Genomic DNA, 23060 nt, shown 5'->3' with positions numbered 1-23060 from the left:
GTGTCATACATTAGGATCACACTAAGTCAGGGTTTTAATATAAGATTTATTTATTTACAACCAATAAAACAACAATTCTTGGCATCCGGCTGGTTTCCACGACAACCATGTCTTATTGTGAAGGAGGAGGAGCCGTTCATCCAAACCAGTGGTTCCCCATGCAGTCTCTGTTCCAGGGCACACCACAGACCCAGCACCAGTCCGCCCCACAGCGGGAACACTGCATGTGCATGCAGCCGCCTGCAGGGGGCCACACACCTCACTTTACCAACCAGTGATTACCAACGATTGATGATCAATGCTGATGTACCATTCCTCTCAGTGGGCACGCTGCACTGAGGACAGCGTTTGGTCGACTCCTCCATCAGACGCAAAGACGCAACGTCGCCCCTCCCCCTGAGGGACACCCCCACAGAGCCCTGAGGAGAGGAGGGTTTACAGGTGCTCACAGGTGTCAGTGATGATGTTTATGTTACCTGGGTCACAGGGCGCCCTGTGGGTGGGGCCTGTGCAGTATGACACGCCCCCTGGTGGAAGGCCTCGCTGCATTGTTGACAGAAGATGAAGCCACAGCCCAGAGGACGCTCACACTCCACTCTACGCCCCTCCTCACGGGGGAGGAGCCCCGCCCCACAGCCGGGGGATGGACACAGCACTCCACCAATGGACAGCAGGCATTCCTCCGCCCCGTACTGTAGGTACCGCCCATACTGAGAAACGTACCAATCACAGGCTTAGAAACAACAAATAACACTCAGATGTTTTAGCTCTGTGTGTGTGTGTGTGTGTGTGTGTGTGTGTGTGTGTGTGTGTGTGTGTGTGTGTGTGTGTGTGTGTGTGTACCTGCTCGTCTCCAAGGATACGGAAATGATGAATCTCTTTGATCAGAGAATCACTGCAGCCCACTGTGAACACAGGGTCACATGATCACACACAGGGTTCTCACCAGGATTGTTTCACAGCCTGGGGGGATGACGAGGAGCATGAGCGAGCCCCACCGCTCTGGGCTCATCCCACCCCAGAACATTTTGAAATGTAAAACTGTCTGAGGGCCAAATTCTGTGAAGTAAAACAAAAGGCTTGTTGTTGTTTTCTAATCTTTGTTTCAGCCTTAATTTAAAGCCTAAAGTTCATAGTTTAATAGATGAAGATGATAAATGTAGTTATAGATACTCATGCATATGTATATATATATATATATATATATATATGTATATGTTGTATGAGTTTCTGGGTTAATCAGATGCAACAATAATTACCACGTTACACATTAAAAAAGGAAAAAACAACAGAAAAAGCAAAATGACAACGTAGTGGCCCCAACGTTTAACAGCACTAAAGAGAACCCTGGGGTCACACACACACACACACTCCTACCTGCACAGGGCAGAGTGTATCCGATGTCCGGCTGATGAACAAACTGTCTGTCATTGAGTCGAGTCTGACAGTAACCATGGAAACAGTCCAAACAGATCACATGACCATCTGAGCACGGAAAGACCAGGACCACATCCCTGTAGACGTTATATCATTTATTAATACACACCATCTGTGTGTGTGTGTGTGTGTGTGTGTGTGTGTGTGTGTGTGTGTTACGTGATGTCACTGCAGGCGATACACTGATTGTTCCTGTAGTTTGTTCTGATCAGGTTCAGAGCTACAGAACGATCATCCTCTGTAGTAGGATGGACCGCACACTTCATGTAGAACTCCTACACACACATACACACACAGGTTAACCCTCCTTCTCTCCCATTGGTCACTGTGTGTCCTTGGCCCCGCCCCTTACTGCTTCAGTGCTCTGACATGTGTTTGATTGACAGCTTCCGTTGATCCGCCCTGGAATCAGAACGTCATCCCAACAGGATGGTTCCTGGACACACACACACACAGAGAGTTTACAGGTGTGTGTGTGTGTGTGTGTGTGTGTGTGTCTCACCCTGCTGAGTGTGAGTGTTGTGTGTTTACATCCTTTACAACAAACACGAAGCTTCCCGCGTTGGATTGAAGAGCATCGTTTACAGAAGACGAAGAAGGAGCTGCATGGACACACACCTGTAAACACACACACACACACACACACGCCTTTAAACACACACACACACAACTGTAAACACATAGACACACCTGGAGACTTCAACATCAATACCAGAAACTAAAGCAAATCACAGACAAGTTTGATCTTAAGCAAATCATCAAAGGGTCTACTAGTATAACAAACTCTACGTGGACACACATAGATCTATAGTTCTGTAATAAACCAGAAAGAATCGTAGTCATTTCATATTTAATATGTTAACTGCTTTATCTTAATCCTGCTGAATCAAAAATGCTTTAGGTCTTATGATGGGTTCATTCCTATTCCTAAAAATAATGACCAAACATTTGTAGCTGCAGTGTAAGAAACATGTTGAGATGACATATTCAACTTTGTGGACTGTGAAAAAGATTAAAAAACAGCAAAAAAATATAGTTCCATGGATAAACTTAAGACATATGAAAACTTGTGAAGGAGAGAGATCGTGTCCTAAAAGGAGCAAATAAAACCAAATCTACACATGCTAAGCGTGGTTTTAACATGCTAACATACTAAGGCTAACGTCTTTCTGTCAGTAACAGTGAGGGCAAATGGAAAAAGCTCAATGATATGATATCAGATATCAGATTAAAAAGCTTACAGGTGACCATCCCAGAGTACAGAAAGCTCTGAAATGTAATATATGACCCAGGAGAAGTGGCCCAGACAGTATTTTGTAGATTCTGTGACTAATATCACAAGTTGTTTTGCACCAGAAACTTCAAATAGTATCACTTCCTCTGTGGATGAAACCTGTTCTCAGGTTAATGAGTGTCTTAAAGAACGACGTACATCACTCACACGACCCATCGCAAGATAATCAGCCTTTCTTTGTCACAGGGAATGTGGAAATCTGCTGTTGTCCTAATATTTAAAATGCTGACCCTCAGTCTTTGGCGACCGTGGCTCAGGTGGTAGTGGGTCGTCTTCTGATCGAGAGGTTGGGGGTTCGATCCCAGTACCTGACTATGTGTCGAAGTGTCCTTGGGCAAGACACTGAACCCTAAGTTGCTCCCAGTGGTCGACTAGTGCCTTGCATGTCAGTCCTGTCCCACTGGTGTGTGAATGTGAGAGTGATTGGGTGAATGAGCTGATATGTAAAGCACTTTGAGACTGTTACAGTGGTGATAAAGCTCTATATAAATCATGTCCATTTTAACCATTTACCATTTAATTACAGACCTACAGGTATATTTCCCATAATGTCCAAAGTTTCTGAAAAGTCGGTCTCAAATCAAATAATTGAACACCTCAACACCTCCTCCTTTGCTCTACACCTGATGTCATTTAGCTTTACAACTGTCTCCTCCTCCTTTATGGAGAACATCTGAGGGTTGTGGGTGGCGTCTTTCTTGAGCTATGAAAAGCATTTGATACAGTAAATCACAACATCCTGCTGACTGAATTACATAACTTCATTTTTTCCATTAACATTATAAATGATTCAGTCATATCTGAATGATCGCTCTGTGTGCAAAGCTGCTAATGCTAACCCTACCTGTCTCAACTGGGGTACCTCAAGGGTCAATCCTGGGGCCTTTATCATTCTCTCTTTACATTACATTACTCTGTGCAAATGTATGCAGACGACACACAGCATATGTTCATGGCAGCAGTGCTTCGCCCCCACACCATGGTTCACATCACAGCATGACTGAAGACCTCCTTCTACTGGTAAATACAGCAAAAACAGTGTCAATGTTTTTCAGAAAGTCTCACACTAGTGGTATTATTGAGCCTGGTGTTGTGGTGTCATGTGAGCAGCTGCAGACTGGAAACCAGTATAAATATCTTGGTGTCATTCAAACCACATATTATAATAATCAGAAGTCGTATTTAGCCTCAGCAACTTCAGACACATCTGCCACCAAATGTCAATACAAGCAGCAAACATGAGCAGGTACATGTATCAATGATGTTTTCATATGTAAGTGTCTGCTCACATGCTAATATCACAACTTTCAAACCCATCCAGTCCCTGTACAAACGTACCATAACAACCACTCATATCATCACTGTCCACCATTACAGAAACATCATTTACTCAGTTAGGAAAACATGGTCAAATACTTTTATCTTTGATTCATCAATAAAATAATCTATGATTTGTCATCAGCACCACTCAGTTCATTTACATTAGAACCACAGAACTCAGGAGAACCAGAGGAGCAGCAAGAGGTGACATCATCATCATCATCATCATCATCATCATCATCTCAAATGTACTGATCATCGGTTCACGACTCAACTAGTCTAGAACATTCTGATGGTCTATCCTATTCTGTTTGTCCTTCTGTTCACTAACAACAACCAGTAGAACCAGATGTTCTCCACCTCTGAACCTGGTTCTAATGGAGATTTATTCCTATAAAAAGAGGAAGTTTTTTCTTCCCACTGTCACTAAATGTTTGTTCACGTGGATCTTGTTGGGCTTTTTCTTTCTCACTATGGACTTTATATTTTGATCAGTGTTTTGAGATGACTTTTTGTTGTATTTTACACTATATAAATAAAGTTGAATTGAATTGAAATGAAATTAATTGAATCATCATCATCATCATCATCCCTCTGAGATAACACCTCTGTGGTCAAATCATATTTTCTGTCTGAGCTGCCCATGAATGGAATCTCAGCCCATACATCAGTGAGATGTTAGTCAGGTATGAACCCAGCAGGTCTCTGAGATCTATGGACACAGGTCAGATAGTGGAGCCCAGAGCTCACAGTAACCATGGTGATGCTGTGTTTAGTTGTTATGCTGCAAAGAAGTGGAACAAACTGCAGCAGAGCTGAAGTCAGCATCACATGTGAACATTTTTAAATCAAAGTTAAAGGAACTATTTTCTCTACTGTGTATGATTGAGAGAGATTTATGGTCATGATGATGATGTCATGATGATTTTACTGATGATTTTAATTGATTTTACTGATGATTTTAAACAATTGAATGTTTTATCATGTAAAGCACATTGAGTTGCCTTGAGTATGAAATGCGCTATACAAATAAATTTGCCTTGCCCATAACAATTAGAAATATCAATACATATAATTCAGTTAAAATACAGTTAAAAAAAATCAGAGCTGATCACGTGCTGCTGCCCCCTGCTGGCTTGTTTTCTACCTGTCTGTTGTTGACTCTGTAACAGTCTTGTCATAATGTCTGTCATGTTTAGTTTGTGTTATTGAGAGTGCTGATTTTTTTAACATTTTACTGTGTTGTATTTTATCGCATTGTGTTATTTGTATAATTGTAATTTTATTCTCTTTATCATAATACATAACAACTGTCCAGGGAATACGGTTGAAAAATAGCATTTAGACTAATTCTGGCATATTTACAAGAATGTATAACAATATCAACTGTCCCTATATTAAATAAATAAATAAATAAATATAAACAACACACACACTGACCTTCCTGTGCTGATGATGAGCTGAGCTCAGGCTGATTTCTGCTCACTGATGATGATGATGATGATGATGATGATGAGGAGGATGGGTGATGAAGGACGTGGACCGTGCTCTGCTCTGGGAGCTCACAGCTCTGAGGAAGAACAACACACACACACATAGGGAAAGATTAGTGTGTGTGTGTGTGTGTGTATGAAAACAACCGAAATGGAATTCTGGATCAGATTTAAAAATATAAAAATTTCTCTCATCATTGGTGAAATATCTGTGATCATAACTGATCTTTATGAAATGTGACAGTAATGTTGGGTTGGGTGATCAATAATCATCACTGATCATTTTATGAAGGTGCTTCTATAAATGTGGGCATGTTGGAGCACGTTTATATCATTAATAACCATAGAGTAGGTTACAGAGTGGGAATGATGATCAGTATTATTGATCAGACTGTTAAAGAGCAGGTTTGGAGTTATTATTAATATTATTATTAATATTGTTAATAAACTATTGATAACATTATAATTATTGTTGTTGTTAATGGAAGCTAAATGTAGGGATGCCCATGATGATAAAGGTGTGTTAGTGTGAACATCTCCATGGTAACCAGGTGAGGGTACCTGCAGTGTGGCCGTGCTGTGCAGCTCCCTCCCATTGAACAGCACCCTGAGAAGCTCCGCCTCCACGCCCTGCTGCACCCCCACCACCTCCTTCAGATCAGACACACAATCCTCCTCCTGCAGCTCCACTGGTACACACGGCCCCTGGTTGTAACGCACAAACACTACACACACACACACACACAATCAGAGATACAGTCAGACACTGACACAAACACTACACACACACACACAATCAGAGATAGTCAGACACTGACACACCATATATACACACACACACACAGGCAAGGCAAATGTATTTGTATAGCGCATTTCATACTCAAGGCAACTCAATGTGCTTTACATGATAAAACATTCAATTGTTTAAAATCAATAAGAACATTTAAAATCATCAGTAAAATCATCAACATGACCATAAATCTCTCTCTCAATCATATACAGTAGAGAAAAAAAGTGTCTTTAACTTTGATTTAAAAATGTTCACATGTGATGCTGACTTCAGCTCTGCTGCAGTTTGTTCCACTTCTTTGCAGCATAACAACTAAACACAGCATCACCATGGTTACTGTGAGCTCTGGGCTCCACTATCTGACCTGTGTCCATAGATCTCAGAGACCTGCTGGGTTCATACCTGACTAACATCTCACTGATGTATTCTGGACCAAACCCATTCACACATTTATAACCAGCAGCAGAACTTTACAGTCTCCTCTGAGGCTGACTGGGAGCCAGTGTAAAGACTTTAAAACTGGACTAATGTGTTCTGACACACACACACAATCAGAGATACAGTCAGACACTGACACACACACACACACACACACACACACACACACACACACACACACACACACACACACACACACACACACACACACACACACACACACACCTATCATTGTTGTCTCCTTCGTCCTTCATGTGTTGACCAGAGCCGTAAAGAGATAAAGTTGCGACATCTCCGTTCACTCCAATGGTTCGGTTTTTTGTTGTTTTTTTACAGTAATGGCGGCTCATGGAGCGTCACAATATTACCCGGAAGTGATCAGTAGACTGTTGCAGCCAGCTCGAGCTAAAGCGGAGTAGACAGATGTGATGCACTTTTGAACAGTAAGACGTTTAAATAATCATCTAGGATATTATTATCATGATCATCATATCTAAACCCATTAATGTGTGCATAAGTAATTATTAATTAATAATACATTACTAGCATGACGGTGTACTGTATAAATATTGTAAATCAATGCAGTTATTGATGACTAATTACCTAAAATCTCAGTTATGTCACTCGGAATCAATGGATCTGAATTGCCCGTCAATAACTTCCGGAACTATTTCAATCCATTTCGAACTTCCGTTGTCGCAACTCCCTCTCTTTGTCGACGTCAGAGAGCCGTGGTGCCCTCTGGGAGTAGCAGTTCTTCCGTAGCGCAATGACGTCAGCGGAAGTGAGTGTTGAATCTGAATTGTAAATAAACTAGTGTTTTCTCTTTGTGCTGATGGGACTCCCAGCAGCACACACACACACACACACACACACACACACACACACACACACCGTCACATCATGCACGCGCCCAGCACCGGCACGGGGACGGTAAGCAGCGACCAACGCACACACATTTAAACACATACACATTCATGTGTGTGTGTGACCAGATGTTGTCTTATTAATACTATTATTATTAATAATAATAATAATAATAATAATTAAAGTGTTGAAGCGTTAGGTCTGAAGGTAGGCGTGTCCTCTCCTCCTCGTGCAGGTGAAGCTGGAGTCATGTGACCAAACCGCTGAACTTCATTTCTTGCGTTTACGAGTGGAGGAGCTGGAGAGAGAGAGGGCGGAGCTTACAGCGGAGAACCAACGGCTGCAGAGCATGCTGGTCCACGGTAAGCCCCGCCCACATTTCATATTCCCATGTGCCTTCTCTTATTTATCTGTAAACAGTCTGACTCTAAAACTAACGCTAACTTAAAGGAAATATGTGAAATTAGATCAGGATCAAGTGATTGGATTTTAAGGATGATCCGGATCAATAAACTGATTTCTAGATCAGTTTGAAAAATTGATAAATCCCTATGATTGTCTGTTTGAGTTGGTTCTCCATCACCTCCTGCTGGTGACTTTGTGTATCACATGCTCTAGTTTCACCTTCCAATCCTTTAATCTCAACCTCATTTTATACCATTTAACCCTCCTGTTATCCATGGGGTCAATTTGACCCCAATCAATGTTTGTCAATAAACAAACAATATTTGACTTTGGTTTACTTTGCATAATATCATGGGTAGAATTGATTAGATATAAAATAATCATAATATTTATCAATGTGCTAAACACATATTCTCCAGGTTGGTGTTCCTCTGGAGTCAGTTTGACCCCATGCTGTGTGTCACACACACCCTTCTCTCTGTCTGTGTGTGTGTGTGTGTGTGTGTATGTGTGTGTGTGCGTGTGAGACCTTACATCCCGACACAGGCAGAGTTGATACCTTTGAACTATTCAAGATAAATTAATTTGAATGTAAAAGTTTGTCCTGATGGTGGCGCTAGAGAACATGTCAATGTTTCATTATCAAGGGCTTATTTATAACGAATAAACACATTTTCTTATACAAAAATGTCAACAATTTTTTGAAACAAAATACCCCCCACCTGTGAGCCAGATAGCAAAATAATAGGTGACATGTAGGAGGTAGCAGCACCTTTGGATGAGCGATCATCCATGCTCAGCAGAGCTCAGAGGGAGAGAGGAAAGGAGTTTACAAGACAGGAAATGGCGCTACGTACGAGGGTTGACATTCCCAGCAGCGCACACTCAACCAGAGCATGTGTGGAACTCATGGATAGTGTGGCATAAAAAAAAACGGGGTAAGCAGTGACACTCTGCACGTCGGGGAGGAAGAGGAAGTTACGTGTGTGCAGACTGACGGGAGATAAAGTTGGAGGAACGCCAAAATACAGTAAGAAATACATTCAACTGACCCAGATAAATAATAATAATTTTATCATTAAAAGCCTGGTCTGTGTTTTAAAATATATATATATACAAGGAAACAATGTTCAGATGTTAGTTGTCACTAAAGCAAAAAAAAAAAAATAGCTTTAAAGTCACTGACAGGGTTTTTTTAATAGAAAAAGGCTTTTTTTTTGCTCTGAAACTTAAGATTTGTGTAAAACTTGCTCTATTCAACAGCTGATTACAAAATAATGAAACGAGCCAGAAATAAATTCTTTTTTTATGAAAGTAGAGACTTCTGTCTTTCAGAATCTGGTGTCAGATTTCAGGTAGTCATAGAAAATATTCTGTGGGTCTTTAAAATCAGTCAAAATGCTCAAAAATGGCTGGAACTGAATGAGTTACTTTGTTTTTATGATAATAACATGTTCAATGGTGGTGACTGTCCTGAGGTGTGTGTGTGTGTGTGTTGATAAAGTTTGATTGTTTTTTTTTTCATACATTTCCCAGAAATCCCTGGGCTTCTGTCCAGCATGTGGCAAACGTTGGACCATGTCAATGGACAGCATCCCATCACCATGGTGACGGACAGCGGCCTCGGCAACAGGCAGCCGGCTGTTTCCATGGCAGCAAGAGGTGTCGAGTACAGCCCTGAGGTGAAGGAGGAGGGCCCACTATGGGAAGAGGAGGCGGCGCTTAACAGTCAGGCGGACATGAACCAGGTGAGTGAAATTAACCTGAGGGGGCGTGGCTAAAGCCAAGGTGACCCGAGCTGTGACTCCGCCCCTCCTGCAGGTGCTGGTGGAGGTGTTTCCTGGTTCAGGCGTGCTGTGCGACGCCCGCTCCTGGCAGGCGGCCAATGAGGTGCCGTCTCCCACGGCAATGGCCCGCCTCCTGCTGCTGGGCGTGTTTGATATGGACACCCTGATGAACAGTAACCTGCGAGGTGGGCGGAGTCGACGCTCGGCTTTCCAGCAGCAGAGAAATGCCCTCGACCCTCACAAAACCAACGCCATCTTCAGTGAGTGACCTTTAATCTTTGACCTTCTCTCACCTGCTCTGATCTCTGACCTGCTATGACCTTTGACCTCCAGACGCCATCCTGGCCCGGTTCCCGTTGGCCAAACGAGGTTTGATTGGTTCCTGTATAAACTCTAAACTGTCAGAGATCCGCTTCCACTCCCGTCGAGCTAATCAGAGCCAGCGCTTCGTCTAAATACCAATGATGGACTGATTCTGTTACCATAGCAACCAAACTTCAAAATAAAAGGACAAACAGTTACATTCAGGGAAGATACATGTGATGTTTTTTAAATATTATCAGTGTCATTTTACGTGTGTGTAAATGTCTTTCTCTCTGTATTTCAAAATAAAAGTGTGAATAAATGCAGCGGTGCTCATGTTTCCCACTGGCTGTGAACGCAGCGTTAGGATCACATGATCGCAGACACCTGACAGACCTTTTTAAAGCTTTATTGCAAAACTGGAGAACAAACAAGTTTCTTTTTTTTCTAAACACGAGACATTGATGAACGAGCTTTGATCTGACTCATTGATGAACACTGAACGCATCGTCTTCATGAAGAAACCTTTGAACGTTTCCATTTGCTTTCTGTCTTTTTATCTTTTACATCAAATCAATAAATACGGAGCACACAACGGGCCAATCAGCCGCCGCACAGCCAACTACAAACAGACTCCACCTATCAGAACCAACGGCCAATCCCGGTCAGGTACGGGGTCAGGGGGCGGGGCATAATTAATTAACAGGTCATTAGCATGCTGGAACCCAACGCAGTGTGTGTTGTTTCCCACAATGCACTGCATGCTCTCCTGGAGGCTGATGGGAAATGGAGTGTGGAAAGGTAACACAGGTGAGGGGGCAGGGCTAGGACAGGAAGTAACTTTATATCTATTTCAGTTCTTCAGAGTGATTACGTCCCCAACAGTCTTGACCCTATATGGGCGTCATCAGCTGTGGGAGTGTTAGATCACAGCGGGTGACGCCCATAAAAGGACGTCCTATGGATTGATGTCACAGTCAGTGCTGACCATATAAAGACGTCCAGAACTTTAAAACACTCCCAGATGTCACTCTGAGTCAGACTCCAGCGGCGCCGTCTCATCCAGCTCAGCCCCACCCAGGTGTGTGGCCCCGCCCAGATGTGTGGCCCCGCCCAGGCGCGCGGCGTCCTGCCGCAGGTGGGCCTTCTTATGGCGGGAGAAGCTGGACGAGTGCATGAAGGTCTTGTTGCAGGCGACGCACGTGAACGTCTTGGTCTTGGGGCGGAGCTGCTTCTGCTGGCTCCGGCCCCCACCATCAGCGCTGTGCGTCTGCTGGTGTCGGGCCAGGCTGGAGGCGTGGCTAAAGTGCTTACCACACAGGCTGCAGCTAAGGTGGCCGGCGCCGCCCGAGGCCCCGCCCTCCTCATAATTGTCGTCGTACTCAAAGGCGGGGTCTCGGCCACGGCCCCGCCCACGCCGGCTCTTCTTGCACAGTGTGTAGAAGTTCGGTTTGTCCCGAGAGCAGAGCTTCAGACGGATCTTCAGGTCGGAGGAGGCGTGGCTTAAGTTCTCCTTCCCTGCCGTGTATCCGCCCAGAAGCTCCTTGACGTGGGTAACCTGACCAATCACCATGGTTACGTTAGTTTGATCAGAACAGCATTAAAGCACATTTATATTTATAAATCAATGATCAATATTTACACAAACTGTCTTTTGTTTACAAACTAAACAGGATAAAACTTAATGTAGCAACACATGAATTTTTATCCTGCGCAGCTATTCTAGGGTTTACGGTAATGATCGAACAGACAAGGAAATATTGGAACAATTAGTTTAAACTGGTAAATAGTGGGCATGAAAAATATTGGATGTGGTTAAAATGGCAAAAATAATCATGAAATCTGGTGAAAATAGGTTAAAAGTAACAATAATGGGTCAACATATGTGAAATTAGGTGTAAAAGTGGTAGAAAGGGTTTATAAGTGCTGAATATGTCTGGAATGTGGAAAAAATGTGGAGAAAAGTCATTAAAATGTGATGGAGAAGTGTCAGAAATGGGAGAAATATAGCAAAAATACATTAAAAGGATTAAAAATATGGACAGAAATATGGTGAGTTTGGTGTAGTTGCAGAAATAAGGGTAAAAATAAGCAAAAATGGGCTGAAATTGTTCAGAAAATATTCTTAAGGTGCTGCAGTAGCTTCCATCACCCCTGATGTGTCGCTTGCACATAGCTGTGCTTTTTGGTCACTCCATCACTTAATCGCTCCAGTGACGCGATCACCAGGGAACAATGTGTGTGTGTGTGTTAAGCTGGTGACAGGGTAGAGAGAGAGAGAGGGTTGATAATGTATTTTCCTTCTTGCTCTGCTTTTACGGTTTAAATGATGAACTAACAGATATTAAAAGATGATTTCACTCAGAATGTGTTATGATCAGTAGTTATTGTGGTTTTCAAGAAGTGGATCGCTTTAATTTTGCTCTGATAAATTGAGGAAGTTGTACAGACCTCCACTGCAGCCGTCTGCACTGTAGTGGGAGGGGCCAGGGAGGGTCTGTAGCCTCTGCTCTACAGACAGTGAAGGACGAGGGATTTGTCGCTTTAAGTCGCTTAAAAAGTTCAGATATGAGGGGGGATAACTTGAGGTTGCATCATTTACATTGATTTTAATGTAATCGAGTCACTTCAGTCACGTTCAATGTGAACACACCTTTAGTTTCCTGAAGGTATCAGGGACCACAGGGACCACCCCCCCTCCCCCCAGTGTCTCGTGACCTCAAATGGGTTCATGTGGATGTAAATAGAACTCATCAATTAGACTTAGTGTGTGTGACGTCCTGAGGGGTGTGATGATGTGTTAACACTGATCTGTGTGTGTGTTGATGCTGTGCAATGTCGCCATGGTTACAGGTCAGTGTGTGTGTGTGTTGATGTTGTGCGATGTCGCCATGGTTACAGGTCAGTCTGTGTGTGTGTTGATCACCTGATGCTTGTTGAGCAGCGTGGACGTCCTGAAGCTCATGTCGCACTGAGGACAGCTGTAGAAGCCGTCAGTGCGCTGAGGTGGCGTGAGGCGTCGATGGTGGTGGTGTTGTTGTTTACGGGCGGCGGTGGCGGGCTTGGGGGAGGCGTGTCCATTCTTCTTGTGGACGAGGCGATGGCGGGACAGGCTGGAGCTGTGGTTGAACTCCTTCCCACAGATGTTACAGGGGTGGATCCTCCTCTTCCCGTGGAGACGTAGGTGGCTGCCCAGCATCCTAAAACCATCAATCATTATTATTGATTATTGATCCATGACATCAACGATCACCTGACCAACACTCACCTGCTGCCTTTGAACACCAGTCCGCAGTGTGGGCATGTGTAGCCATCCTCCTGGTTGGGTTCCAGCGCTCTCTTGGGAGGGGGTGGGGCTCCGAGCTTGGCGGCGTGCGTCTGCTGGTGGCGATAGAGGCTGGAGGCGTGGCTATAACTCTTTCCGCAGTAGCTGCAGTGGTACGGCCGCTCCTCGGGCTCGAAGTCGCCGGGCTCGGAGTCAGCGTCGCCGGGCGGAGTGCCGTCGGCCTCCAGCAACACTTCCTGTACGTCCTCGTATTCGCCGTCAGAGTCGGTCTTTACCTCCACGCTCTGCTCCGTCACCTCACAGAACACCTCTTCATACGGGGCAAAGAAAGCGTCCTCGGCGTCCACACGCAGCTGCTCTGTAAGCTCCGCCTCTTCCTCCTTCTTCAAGCAGGACAGGGTGAACTTTGACCCCGCCTCCGCCCACTTCACCACGTACTCGATTGGCTGCGTGTCCAGCTCCACGGTGATGAACTCTGCGCCAAGCGCGTCTGCATCAGACACCACAAGCTCCGCCTCTGACACCATGAGCTCCGCCTCCGAGTCCTCCATCACAGCAGGGGGCGAGGCTTGCTCCAAGAGGGGCGGGGCTTAGGAGGAGTTCCTCAGAAGGGTGGGGTTTAGGGTCCTTTGGTGGGACAAAAACTCCACAAAGGAGGCGGAGCTAAAACAGGAAATAGCACATGAGACAAACATGGCCATTTTTTTACTGAAGCAGAAACCTGATGGTCCCGTGTTAGCATTAGCATTAGCGTGTGATCACACAGTGCTGTAAGAGCCAACCCTGTGCAGTGTGTGTGTGTGTGCAGTGAGCGAGCAGGTGTCATTCGTACATGATCCCAGTCCTGAAACCATCCGTTTCCGTGGTAACAAAATCACAGCTATGAGGCACAACATAAGAAGAACAGCCCCCGACATCCCCATGGCGACAGACGCTCATAACAACACTAAACATACAAACATCACTGTGTGTGCACATCATTTATTGTGTGCACACATGTGTGTAGTAATGTGTGGAATTCTACATTTTGTGTGCTTTTCTTTTTTTAAATAATATAACACACCCCTCACTGTGACGTCACTTTATCCCCGCGCTTCCCACTTGACGTCATGACCACAAACAGCTCCTTGTGACGTAAATCGATCAATAGGCGCGCGCACACACACGCACGCACGGCTACAGTGTGAGTGCACGCGCTCGATTCCGGTAATGGCAGAGCGGACCGGAACCGGAGGGCCTGGCGGCGCTGCGCGCGCGGCCCGGCCTGGTTCTTACAAAATAAAAGGCCGAACCGGCGGCGGCGCGCCCCTGACGACCCGGAATTTCGGTACTTACCGGGTTTATCTGATTTATCGGCGGAGGAACCGAAGAACCACCGTTTAATAAACAGGAAGCGGACAAAGAGGATGACGGGAAAAAGATTAAATGGCTGCAGACCGGAAACACATTCCGTTCTTCAAAATAAGAGCTCGAGGGCGGATTAAGAAACGGAAATTCAACAAAATAAAGGTTGATAAAAACATTAGCTTGAAAGATAGATGAATGATTGTTTATTTAAACTGAATCATTATTATGTTTTTTCATGTTATTATTTTGAATTATATTTGAATGTTAAATGTTGCCCTGTGATGGACTGGTGCCAAGTAAAACAATGTCAAAGAAATTAGAGAGAAAAATAACCATTGATACCTCCAATCTTCAATATTATTAATATTATATATATATATATATATATATATATATATATATATATATATATATATATATATATATATATATATATTTTTTTTTTTTTTTTTACAGCATGAGTCAACCCTTTTAACGTAAACAGGATACAATAAAATGAAGAGAATGAAAATAAGGATATTACACTAATCTGAGGTTTAATTATGAAATAATATTCATTGGCAATTTTTTTCCTTGGACGTTTGTTTTAATGTGAAAATCGTTGTTTTTAAAATGTTTTACAGATTAGCCTAAACCCATTTTAAGTCATTTGAATGATTTTATCAGATCTATTTCTTTTTTTTTTTTAATAGTTAAAATAAAAACTCCTCTGATAGTTTCTAGACTTTTTTCAAAGGTTTAGTAGTTGTTAGTTATAGTATGTTTTATGTGTATTGATCTCATTTTGTTCAATAATATATCAATAATTGAAAAGTTAATAAAAAATAAAAATAAAAATATTTTTTTACTAAATAAATAATATAATCACAGCACATATGAATCAACTCTTTTACTACAAACTTCTAACAAGATTAAATAAAAAGAAGAAAAAAAATAAATAAATATTGCACTGATCCATTATATTCGGTAAGAGTAAAAAAAAAAAAAAAAAAACATTTAAAACTTCTCTGACGGCCTTTTTTTAAGTTTCGTGCTACATATTTTTTGTCTTCCGATTTCCTGTTTAAACGTTTTATGTTTATTAGACTGATTTTGTTCAATAATAAATTAATAATTTGAAAATAAGTGAATAAATAACTAAAAAAGTGAGCGGTCTGTTTCCGTGATGACGTCACCGTACATCTTCGTCAGGCTTCGTTTTTTTTCCGGTCAAACCTCGGCGACTCACCGAGCAGAAGAGTCCCGGTGCTCAGTCTCCGTAGTCCGGTACCAATGCCGCTGGTACCGTTACCGGTACCGAACACCTCAGTCTGAGTCCGCTGGACGGAAACCACCGACGAACCGGCGCTCTGCGAGCACTGATTGGCTGAGCTACTGCGCAGCCGCACTAAGTCGGTTTGCTCTGAAGGAGGGGCGGCGAATTCAGTGACCGTGAGATTTAGTGATTAAATAAATAAAAAAAAAACTTTTTCAATCAAGCAAAAACAAACATTCTATCAAAGTAAAAAAAAAAAAAAAAAAAAAAAAGTGTTTAAACGCAAAAAAAAAATTCAGCGTAAAAAATTGCGTTTAAACACTTTTTTTGATTGAAATAGTTTTTTGCTTGAAATAGTTTTCTTTTGATTGAAATGTTTTGGGTTTTTTTGGTTGAACAATAAAGACACTAATATACTACCCATAATGTGGCCCAAACACCACAAAAGATGACTTACATAAATAAAAATGTTCAATTAAAGAAAAAAAATATTTAAATGCAAATTTTTGGACTCAAATACTTTTTTGCATTTGATCACGTTTTTTCTTTGATTGAAAATATTTATTTTTGATTGAATAATAAAGACTACCTCCATACAGTTACAGTTTTATTTATTTTATTTTATGAACAGAATCAGGATGAAATGCAGAAACAATTCAGATTATTATCAGTAATTATTATAACATATAACTATCCATTTTTAGTAATATTCTAATTTTCATTGATAAAAAAATTACTACTATTCTGATAGTATTACAATATTATTTTACAAGACAAACATTTTACCATTAACTTTAATTAATATACAAACAGTTACATTTGAACAGTCAGAAGCTGTAAAGGATCGTTCTGTTTAAACTATTTTAAATTTCACGACCTTTTAAAAAATATTGTAAAGATTTGTTTTGTGAAATATTCAAACTCTTCTTCTTCTCTGATCTTTCTCACACTCTGACGCCCCCTGCAGTCTTAGAATGTTACAGTGACAGATTTTACTGTAACACCTTCAACCTGAGCTGGTTTTCCTGGTTTTCCTGGTCCAGTGAAATGTCTGCAGATCTTCGCTCTGAGCTGGAAAACTTCCTCCAGAGTCTCAACATAGAGACGAGCTGCGTGGAACACCCGCCGGTAACTGAACGAACTGTGTGAACACTGTGTGTGATTTAAGGTTCGGGTTTATTGATAAAGACTGAAGGCGCTTGTTGTTTTTGGGGGCTGATGTAGTGACGTGTTGAAGACAAACAGGCATGTTTTTATTTATTAAGTATTAATTTTTCTATTATTTGAAATAATTACTGACACGTGTTTCATGCTGTGACCCGCAGAGGGAGACACGAGGCTCAGTTTTTAAAGTGTGTGTGTGTGTGTGTTTCAGGTGCTGACGGTGGAGCAGATGATGCCTCACCTGCAGCACATAGATGGCGTAGCCACTAAAAATCTGTTTCTAAAAGAGAAGAAGAAGAACAACCTGTGGCTGGTGTGTGTGCGTCACGATCGAGAGGTGAGCTTCACTTTGAGTGGGCGTGTCCACAGCTCTGATTGTAGGGCGGAGCTTGTAGAACCGGTAATTACCAAAGACAACAACAGTGCTAACGATTCTTACTGAAATCACCACAAGACTCTTGAGCTCCTGATTGGCTGCTGAACACATCAAAGGACTAACAGCCAATCAGGAGAGAGATCCGTCACACAGGAACCGTCCTAAAATCTGATTGGCTGCTGCAAACAACCTGTAACATCATCAATCAATCAGAAGCCAGCATTTTCCTCTGGTTGTTAGTTTGCAGCTGCTTTGTCCTGTAGTTAAACACGTGTGTGTGTGTGTGTGTGTGTGTGTGTGTTAGATCAATCTGAACCAACTTGGAAACAAACTGGGAGTGAAAAGTGGAAACCTTCGATTCACCGACGAAAAAACGTTGCTACAAACACTAAAGGTCAGAGGTCATCACTAAGAGGGTGTAACTGTGTGTAACTGTGTAATGTGTGTATCTGTGTGTAGGTGCAGCAGGGTTGTGTATCCGTCCTCTCTCTCCTCTTTGACCACGCCCACCATGTGCAGCTGCTATTGGATCGAGACCTTTTGGAGGGAAACCATCACATGATCTTCTCTCATCCAATGAGCAACAGCGCCTCATTGGGCCTCAAACCAGCTGACCTGCTGAGGTTCCTGGAGGCGACCAATCACAGCGCAGCACTAGAAAGCTTCGACTAATCACAGCAGACTTTATTTATCATTAAAACTAAAAACATCTCAATAAATAATTACACATTACATCACAGGATCATGTTTGTCCTGCCAAAATAAAACTGAACTTACAAAAATAATCTAACCTGTAGAATAATGACACATTACAGGAATATTATTATGATGTTAATATCTGCGTCAGAAAGCTTAGATTAACTGTTGTAGCCAGGTGTGTCCAGAGCCCCGCCTCCTGTGATGAAGCCTCATCCTGTAGTGGGCGGAGCCAAGAGCTAGCCAGTTGATGGATCTCTGTTAAAGGGGTGTGGCCAAACCAGTTGCACTATGGAGGGGCGGGGCTGAATGAGTTGAAATTCTCCACATCTGGAACCTATATGACAGAAAATTACCGTCAGACAGAGGAAGTTTCAATCATTTCAAAATAAAAGCCTACAAAGATGAACAAAAAAAGTTTGGTTGGTTTATCAAATTAAAATTAAAATATCAATCACTTTCAAAATAAAACCTTACCTGGTTTGATTTTCCGAATTTCAGACTAAAGCACACACAAGTGCCTGCTTTTGTTTTGAAATTGCAACACAAAGTTGAGTAAATAAGTTCCTTCATCCTTAAAAAGCTGAGCTTTAATCACACAGATGTTCAAACTGGTTACAGATGTGTTAGAGGTACCAGTTGAACTGATATCAGAGGAAGTACCAAAATAAAAGCATGAACTCACCTGATTAGCTGCCAGCTAGCTGACGTCTGACCCTGTGACTGTCCTGGTGCATGCTGGGAGTTTTAGTAGTTCCTGTTCTCAGGCAGAGGGCGGGGCCAGCAGATGTGCTTCTCTATGATTAGTCACAAGTTCAGCCTAAATGGGGGCGGAGCCTTTCCTGAGCTGGTCCAAGGGAAAGAGTTGCTAATATGGAGTGGGCTGAGCTCTCATCTCCATAGGCTGCAGCACAGGAGGCGGGGCCTGGAAGAGGAGAGGCCTGATTGGTTGGAGCTGACTGTCACTATTACTATGGGTGTGTGAGGCTTTACACTGGAAAGAGAGACAGGAAGTCACATCAGTAAGTTGTATTTTCAGAATAAAGAGCACAGACCACACCCGCAATGCAGTCAGCTGATCCTGATGCACCAATGAGAATGGTTTCTCACCTACAGTCTCCAGGCAGCAGAGTGAGGCGTACGGCGCTCTGTCAGGTGGGTGGGGCCAATCCAGGGGCTGGCGGCAAGGGGGCGTGGCCCATCTGCACAAGCCGCTGCAGACGGAGGACTCGGGACCTAGTGGGGGGTGTCGAGCGTTAGAGAGGGGGTGTCTGCACCACTTTAACTGTCACTCACCTGCAGGTCAGAGGTGGAGCTTCCGTGGCTCCGCCCCGTGCTGTCAGAGTCCTCGCTGTCCTCCTGGGAGCAGAGCGGCGTTCCTCGAGGGTCAGTGTACAGCAGCAGCAGAGGCTGGTAGTGACCCCGGATGCACCGCGACACCACGTCCTTCCACTTTGGACCAATCTGTGGAACGACCAATCAGCATCTCAGAAACGACCACAGGAAAGACTACGTAATACCAGTGTATAATAATAAAACACATAAACCGGTGCTAACTAGTCAGACTCACATCTTTAACGTGGGCGTCGTCGATAAACATCCATCGTCTGATCTTAGTCTGGAAGAAGAAGGTGGAGTAATGTTTGCCGTAATAACAAACCATCCCCACCAAGTAGAGCTCAGAGCGGGAGGCCCCCGCCTCTAGCACACTGTGGAACAACTACACACACACACACACACACACATTATACTGTGCACGGCGGAGGCAGCATCATGCTGCAGGGTTAGAGAGAGATGAAGTGCAGAGATGGACTGTGTGTGTGTGTGTCTTACGTCTCCTAGTCTCAGGTATGTTCCCAGGGAATGAATGACGTCCTCAGCCTGGTCAGAATGTTCAGAGTCCCAGACCAGCCCTATGGAGACGATCTGAGGACAGTTCAACAGCACTCTGTGTGTCCTCAGCTGCTGACCACACAGTCTCTGATACACACACACACACACACACACACACACACACACAGAGGACAGTTAATCAGAGAGACACACTAACACGTACACACATACACACACACTCACAGGACAGTGCTGAAGGTCTCCTGTGCTAGCGTTCCTCAGCAGTTCTCCAAACATGCTCGGAGTGGTTTTTTCTCTGGACTCCATCATCTTCACTGCCTGGTTACTGAGGAGGTCACATGATTACTGAGGAGGTCACATGGTCACTGAGGAAGTCACATGGTTACTGAGGAGGTCACATGGTCACTGAGGAAGTCACATGGTTACTATGGAGGTCACATGGTTACTGAGGAGGTCACATGGTCACTGAGGAAGTCACATGGTTACTGAGGAGGTCACATGGTTACTGAGGAGGTCACATAGTTACTGAGGAGGTCACATGGTTCTTACCAGAGGGAGGTGGTAGAGATGTAGTGAACCATCTGGATGAAGGTCAGAGGATCTGAAGACGCTCCACAGCTGCTACACACACACTGACACACACACGCGCACACAGCTGTGGGTAACCAGGCATGCTATGATGGGCGTGTCCTGGTCATGTGACATGCTCTGACCTGTTCTACCAGCGTCATGGAGAACTTCCTGTGAGGGATGCAAAGTGGAGAGGAGCACTGGTCCTCAGAGCCCAGCTCTGACATGTGGAAGTGGATCTTCATCAGCAGGTTCTCCTGAAACACACACGCTGTCACGACACTGCCCGTCACCAGACTATCTGCTGACCTTACAAAGCACTCTGCAGCGTCGTCCATTAATCCCAGCTGGAAGCGGCGCTCCTCCCTGAAGGTGCTAGCTAGCGCTGAGCGTAGCGCGTCAGACGGGACCACCGACTCACTGCTAGACTGGAACTGGGTGAACAGGGTCTGAGGAGTCAGGGGTAACAGGTCACACATCAGGGGTAACAGGTCACACATCAGGGGTAACAGGTCACACATCAGGGGTAACAGGTCACACATCAGGGGTAACAGGTCACACATCAGGTGACTCACCTTCAGAGCACAGAAGATACACGAGTCTTTCAAACACCTGTGAGACGTGAGCTGACGGAAACTTCTACGGAAGATATCAAGGTGCCACAACACCTGAAACACACACAATAACATACAACACCTGAAACACACACACAAACACACAACAACTGAAACACGCACAACACCTGAAACACACGCACAATAACACACAACAACACCTGAAACACACACACACACACACACACACACACACACACACACACACACACACCTGTAGGGCACTGTTGAGGAAGCAGCTGTTCTGTCCAGGTTCGTTACTCAGTCCTTTACTGGGAGCGATTTTGGGTGTGGTGGGTGTGGCTTGAGTTACCATGGAGACGCTGTAGTTACTCTTCCAAGACATGATGATGATCTTTACGTGTGGTCAGCGTCACAGGAGCGACGCCATCTGACCAAAAACACACCCACCTGAGGGGCAGGAACCAATCAGAGAAGAAACAAAAGCCACGCCCCCACTCGTAAGAACGTAACCACGACAACATTATCAATTAAAGACGTCAAATAAACAACAAACAGGGGAAAAACACACACTCTCAGGACAGGATATCAGACTGAATCAATAACCGGTTTTCAAAATAAAACCCAGTGAGACAGACATTTATTTATTTAATAAAGTACCTACTTTAGTTCCTCTGACCTTTGACCCTCAGCTCAAGGGTAGTTACTGACCGTCTTTCTCTGAGCAGGAAATGACAGATGAATAATTAACAGTATTTATTTACATAAAGTAAACACATTGTTTACAATGATGAAGATAAACAAACCTGAGACGTTACGTCATCCAGGAAACTTCTTCTGCTTCAGTCCATAAACCATCACAGGGTCACAGGATGTGATGTTTCACAGCATCACCAGGCCGAACCGACTCAGAAACGGCTTCCGGTACAAACAGGAGGTGCGCGTGAGCAGCGACGAGACACGGAGCCGTTAAACCATCTCACCTCGAGTCCAGGAACCGAACCGAACCGAGTCCGTCAGTGAATTCTGCTGCAGGAGGTTCGGTTCAGAGTGGGCGGAGCTTCACCTACAACGCAGAGAGCGAGCCCCCCCGCGCGTGCGCATCCAAGAGCACGTGAGCATTGTTGAGGTGACGTCACACCTTACCGTAAATACGTCACCAAATAAATAAACAAAACTACGCATGAATTATTGAGTAAATAAAGCTTTGATCACTGCGAACAGCCAATAGGAAACAGTGTGTGTCTGTGTGCATGTGTTTCTGTGTGTGTGCGTGTGTCTGTGTGCATGTGTTTCTGTGTGTGTGTGTGTGCGTAGTGGAGCAGACCATTTTAAAGCAGAGGGAGAATATTACACACATTTAAACCTCAGTTTAATATAAATCATTCTTCATCTGACAAACAGGCAACAGCATCTTTATTATTATTAATATTAATAATATTATTATTATGATTCTAACAGTAGCAACACAAACACTATTTAAATCATTTTAAATGACACTAAACTGAATGAACACAAAGTCTGATCTAAACCACAAACTAACCTTCAATCTTAAATGTGTTGAAATCCAGGTTTATTTAAACCGGACTCGGTTTAGATTAATTAAACTCTAATTTATTAAAACCAAACTTCAGTCCAATTTGAGTTAAATTCATGTTTGTTAAGACTAGGATTTTTAAAACCCTGTTTTGGTAAAACTCAGGCTGATTTAAAGCTGAGTCAGGTTAATCAAACTCATGCTTTTAACTCCAGATCAGATGCAGTTTGAGTTAAACTCAGGTTTATTGAAACCTGACTCAGTTT

The 23060-nt window shown here is 43.5% G+C and overlaps 5 protein-coding genes across 10 annotated transcripts; 2 read left to right on the top strand and 3 right to left on the bottom strand.

Annotated features, from left to right (window-relative positions):
- Window positions 1–26: 26 nt before the first annotated feature.
- On the bottom strand, window positions 27–7884 carry prkn (parkin RBR E3 ubiquitin protein ligase). 2 transcript variants are annotated; one of them, XM_028468541.1, is made up of 12 exons: window positions 7376–7884; window positions 6998–7177; window positions 6106–6269; window positions 5492–5621; window positions 1940–2055; window positions 1790–1873; window positions 1597–1712; window positions 1378–1514; window positions 844–905; window positions 477–710; window positions 311–419; window positions 27–240 (listed from the first exon to the last, which is right to left on the bottom strand). In XM_028468541.1, the coding sequence occupies exons 2-12, from the start codon at window positions 7002–7004 to the stop codon at window positions 137–139; spliced, it is 1263 nt and encodes a 420-aa protein (XP_028324342.1). In that variant the 5' UTR covers window positions 7005–7177; window positions 7376–7884; the 3' UTR covers window positions 27–136. The 2 variants fall into 2 exon arrangements, with proteins under 2 accessions (XP_028324342.1, XP_028324341.1); XM_028468540.1 differs by having other exon boundaries at window positions 1790–2055; window positions 7376–7883.
- Window positions 7539–10460, top strand: LOC114476707 (uncharacterized). The gene is made up of 5 exons (XM_028468558.1): window positions 7539–7705; window positions 7875–8001; window positions 9581–9792; window positions 9866–10091; window positions 10165–10460. Exons 1-5 carry the CDS (start codon window positions 7676–7678, stop codon window positions 10284–10286), a joined length of 717 nt encoding a protein of 238 aa, XP_028324359.1. The 5' UTR covers window positions 7539–7675; the 3' UTR covers window positions 10287–10460.
- Window positions 10461–10527: 67 nt separating this feature from the next.
- On the bottom strand, window positions 10528–16126 carry LOC114476692 (zinc finger protein 135). 2 transcript variants are annotated; one of them, XM_028468539.1, is made up of 4 exons: window positions 15996–16126; window positions 13403–14083; window positions 13061–13334; window positions 10528–11692 (listed from the first exon to the last, which is right to left on the bottom strand). In XM_028468539.1, exons 2-4 carry the CDS (start codon window positions 13969–13971, stop codon window positions 11162–11164), a joined length of 1374 nt encoding a protein of 457 aa, XP_028324340.1. In that variant the 5' UTR covers window positions 13972–14083; window positions 15996–16126; the 3' UTR covers window positions 10528–11161. The 2 variants fall into 2 exon arrangements, with proteins under 2 accessions (XP_028324340.1, XP_028324339.1); XM_028468538.1 differs by lacking the exon at window positions 15996–16126 and adding an exon at window positions 14756–14883.
- Window positions 14818–18294, top strand: prorsd1 (prolyl-tRNA synthetase domain containing 1). The gene is made up of 5 exons (XM_028468565.1): window positions 14818–14929; window positions 16990–17150; window positions 17398–17523; window positions 17867–17956; window positions 18022–18294. Exons 2-5 carry the CDS (start codon window positions 17070–17072, stop codon window positions 18232–18234), a joined length of 510 nt encoding a protein of 169 aa, XP_028324366.1. The 5' UTR covers window positions 14818–14929; window positions 16990–17069; the 3' UTR covers window positions 18235–18294.
- On the bottom strand, window positions 18226–22965 carry LOC114476694 (inactive ubiquitin carboxyl-terminal hydrolase 54-like). Of its 4 annotated transcripts, XM_028468546.1 has the most exons (14): window positions 22064–22965; window positions 21922–21977; window positions 21511–21707; window positions 21258–21350; window positions 20997–21131; window positions 20826–20939; window positions 20662–20744; window positions 20335–20437; window positions 20092–20238; window positions 19829–19978; window positions 19555–19722; window positions 19369–19494; window positions 18944–19252; window positions 18226–18595 (listed from the first exon to the last, which is right to left on the bottom strand). In XM_028468546.1, the coding sequence occupies exons 3-12, from the start codon at window positions 21640–21642 to the stop codon at window positions 19369–19371; spliced, it is 1251 nt and encodes a 416-aa protein (XP_028324347.1). In that variant the 5' UTR covers window positions 21643–21707; window positions 21922–21977; window positions 22064–22965; the 3' UTR covers window positions 18226–18595; window positions 18944–19252. The 4 variants fall into 4 exon arrangements, with proteins under 4 accessions (XP_028324347.1, XP_028324344.1, XP_028324346.1 ...); XM_028468543.1 differs by having other exon boundaries at window positions 20826–21131; XM_028468545.1 differs by having other exon boundaries at window positions 20826–21131; window positions 21511–21687; window positions 21969–21977.
- Between the last annotated feature and the right edge of the window lie 95 nt (window positions 22966–23060).

This window comes from Gouania willdenowi, chromosome 15 (genome assembly GCF_900634775.1).
Source record: "Gouania willdenowi chromosome 15, fGouWil2.1, whole genome shotgun sequence".
Lineage (NCBI taxonomy): Eukaryota > Metazoa > Chordata > Actinopteri > Blenniiformes > Gobiesocidae > Gouania > Gouania willdenowi.
Note: the sequence above shows the minus strand (reverse complement) of the source record. Positions and strands in the feature narration are given on the sequence as shown.

What these genes read in the sequence shown, in the direction of transcription:
- prkn (XM_028468540.1), bottom strand. An exon ending in GTATCCTTGGAGACGAGCAG is followed by an intron (nt 711 to 843) that starts GTACACACACAC and finishes TACGTTTCTCAG; the next exon opens with TATGGGCGGTACCTACAGTA. An exon ending in CGTGCCCACTGAGAGGAATG is followed by an intron (nt 241 to 310) that starts GTACATCAGCAT and finishes GGCCCCCTGCAG; the next exon opens with GCGGCTGCATGCACATGCAG.
- LOC114476707 (XM_028468558.1), top strand. Translation starts at nt 7,676, where the DNA reads ATGCACGCGCCCAGCACCGGCACGGGGACG. An exon ending in CCAGCACCGGCACGGGGACG is followed by an intron (nt 7,706 to 7,874) that starts GTAAGCAGCGAC and finishes CTCCTCGTGCAG; the next exon opens with GTGAAGCTGGAGTCATGTGA. An exon ending in GCAGAGCATGCTGGTCCACG is followed by an intron (nt 8,002 to 9,580) that starts GTAAGCCCCGCC and finishes TACATTTCCCAG; the next exon opens with AAATCCCTGGGCTTCTGTCC.
- LOC114476692 (XM_028468539.1), bottom strand. Translation starts at nt 13,971, where the DNA reads ATGGAGGACTCGGAGGCGGAGCTCATGGTGTCAGAGGCGGAGCTTGTG. An exon ending in CTGGTGTTCAAAGGCAGCAG is followed by an intron (nt 13,335 to 13,402) that starts GTGAGTGTTGGT and finishes TGATGGTTTTAG; the next exon opens with GATGCTGGGCAGCCACCTAC. An exon ending in CGCTGCTCAACAAGCATCAG is followed by an intron (nt 11,693 to 13,060) that starts GTGATCAACACA and finishes GTGATTGGTCAG; the next exon opens with GTTACCCACGTCAAGGAGCT.
- prorsd1 (XM_028468565.1), top strand. Translation starts at nt 17,070, where the DNA reads ATGTCTGCAGATCTTCGCTCTGAGCTGGAAAACTTCCTCCAGAGTCTC. An exon ending in GTGTGCGTCACGATCGAGAG is followed by an intron (nt 17,524 to 17,866) that starts GTGAGCTTCACT and finishes TGTGTGTGTTAG; the next exon opens with ATCAATCTGAACCAACTTGG. An exon ending in CGTTGCTACAAACACTAAAG is followed by an intron (nt 17,957 to 18,021) that starts GTCAGAGGTCAT and finishes ATCTGTGTGTAG; the next exon opens with GTGCAGCAGGGTTGTGTATC.
- LOC114476694 (XM_028468543.1), bottom strand. Translation starts at nt 21,642, where the DNA reads ATGTCTTGGAAGAGTAACTACAGCGTCTCCATGGTAACTCAAGCCACA. An exon ending in CATACCTGAGACTAGGAGAC is followed by an intron (nt 19,979 to 20,091) that starts GTAAGACACACA and finishes GTGTGTGTGTAG; the next exon opens with TTGTTCCACAGTGTGCTAGA. An exon ending in ACGACGCCCACGTTAAAGAT is followed by an intron (nt 19,723 to 19,828) that starts GTGAGTCTGACT and finishes GTCGTTCCACAG; the next exon opens with ATTGGTCCAAAGTGGAAGGA.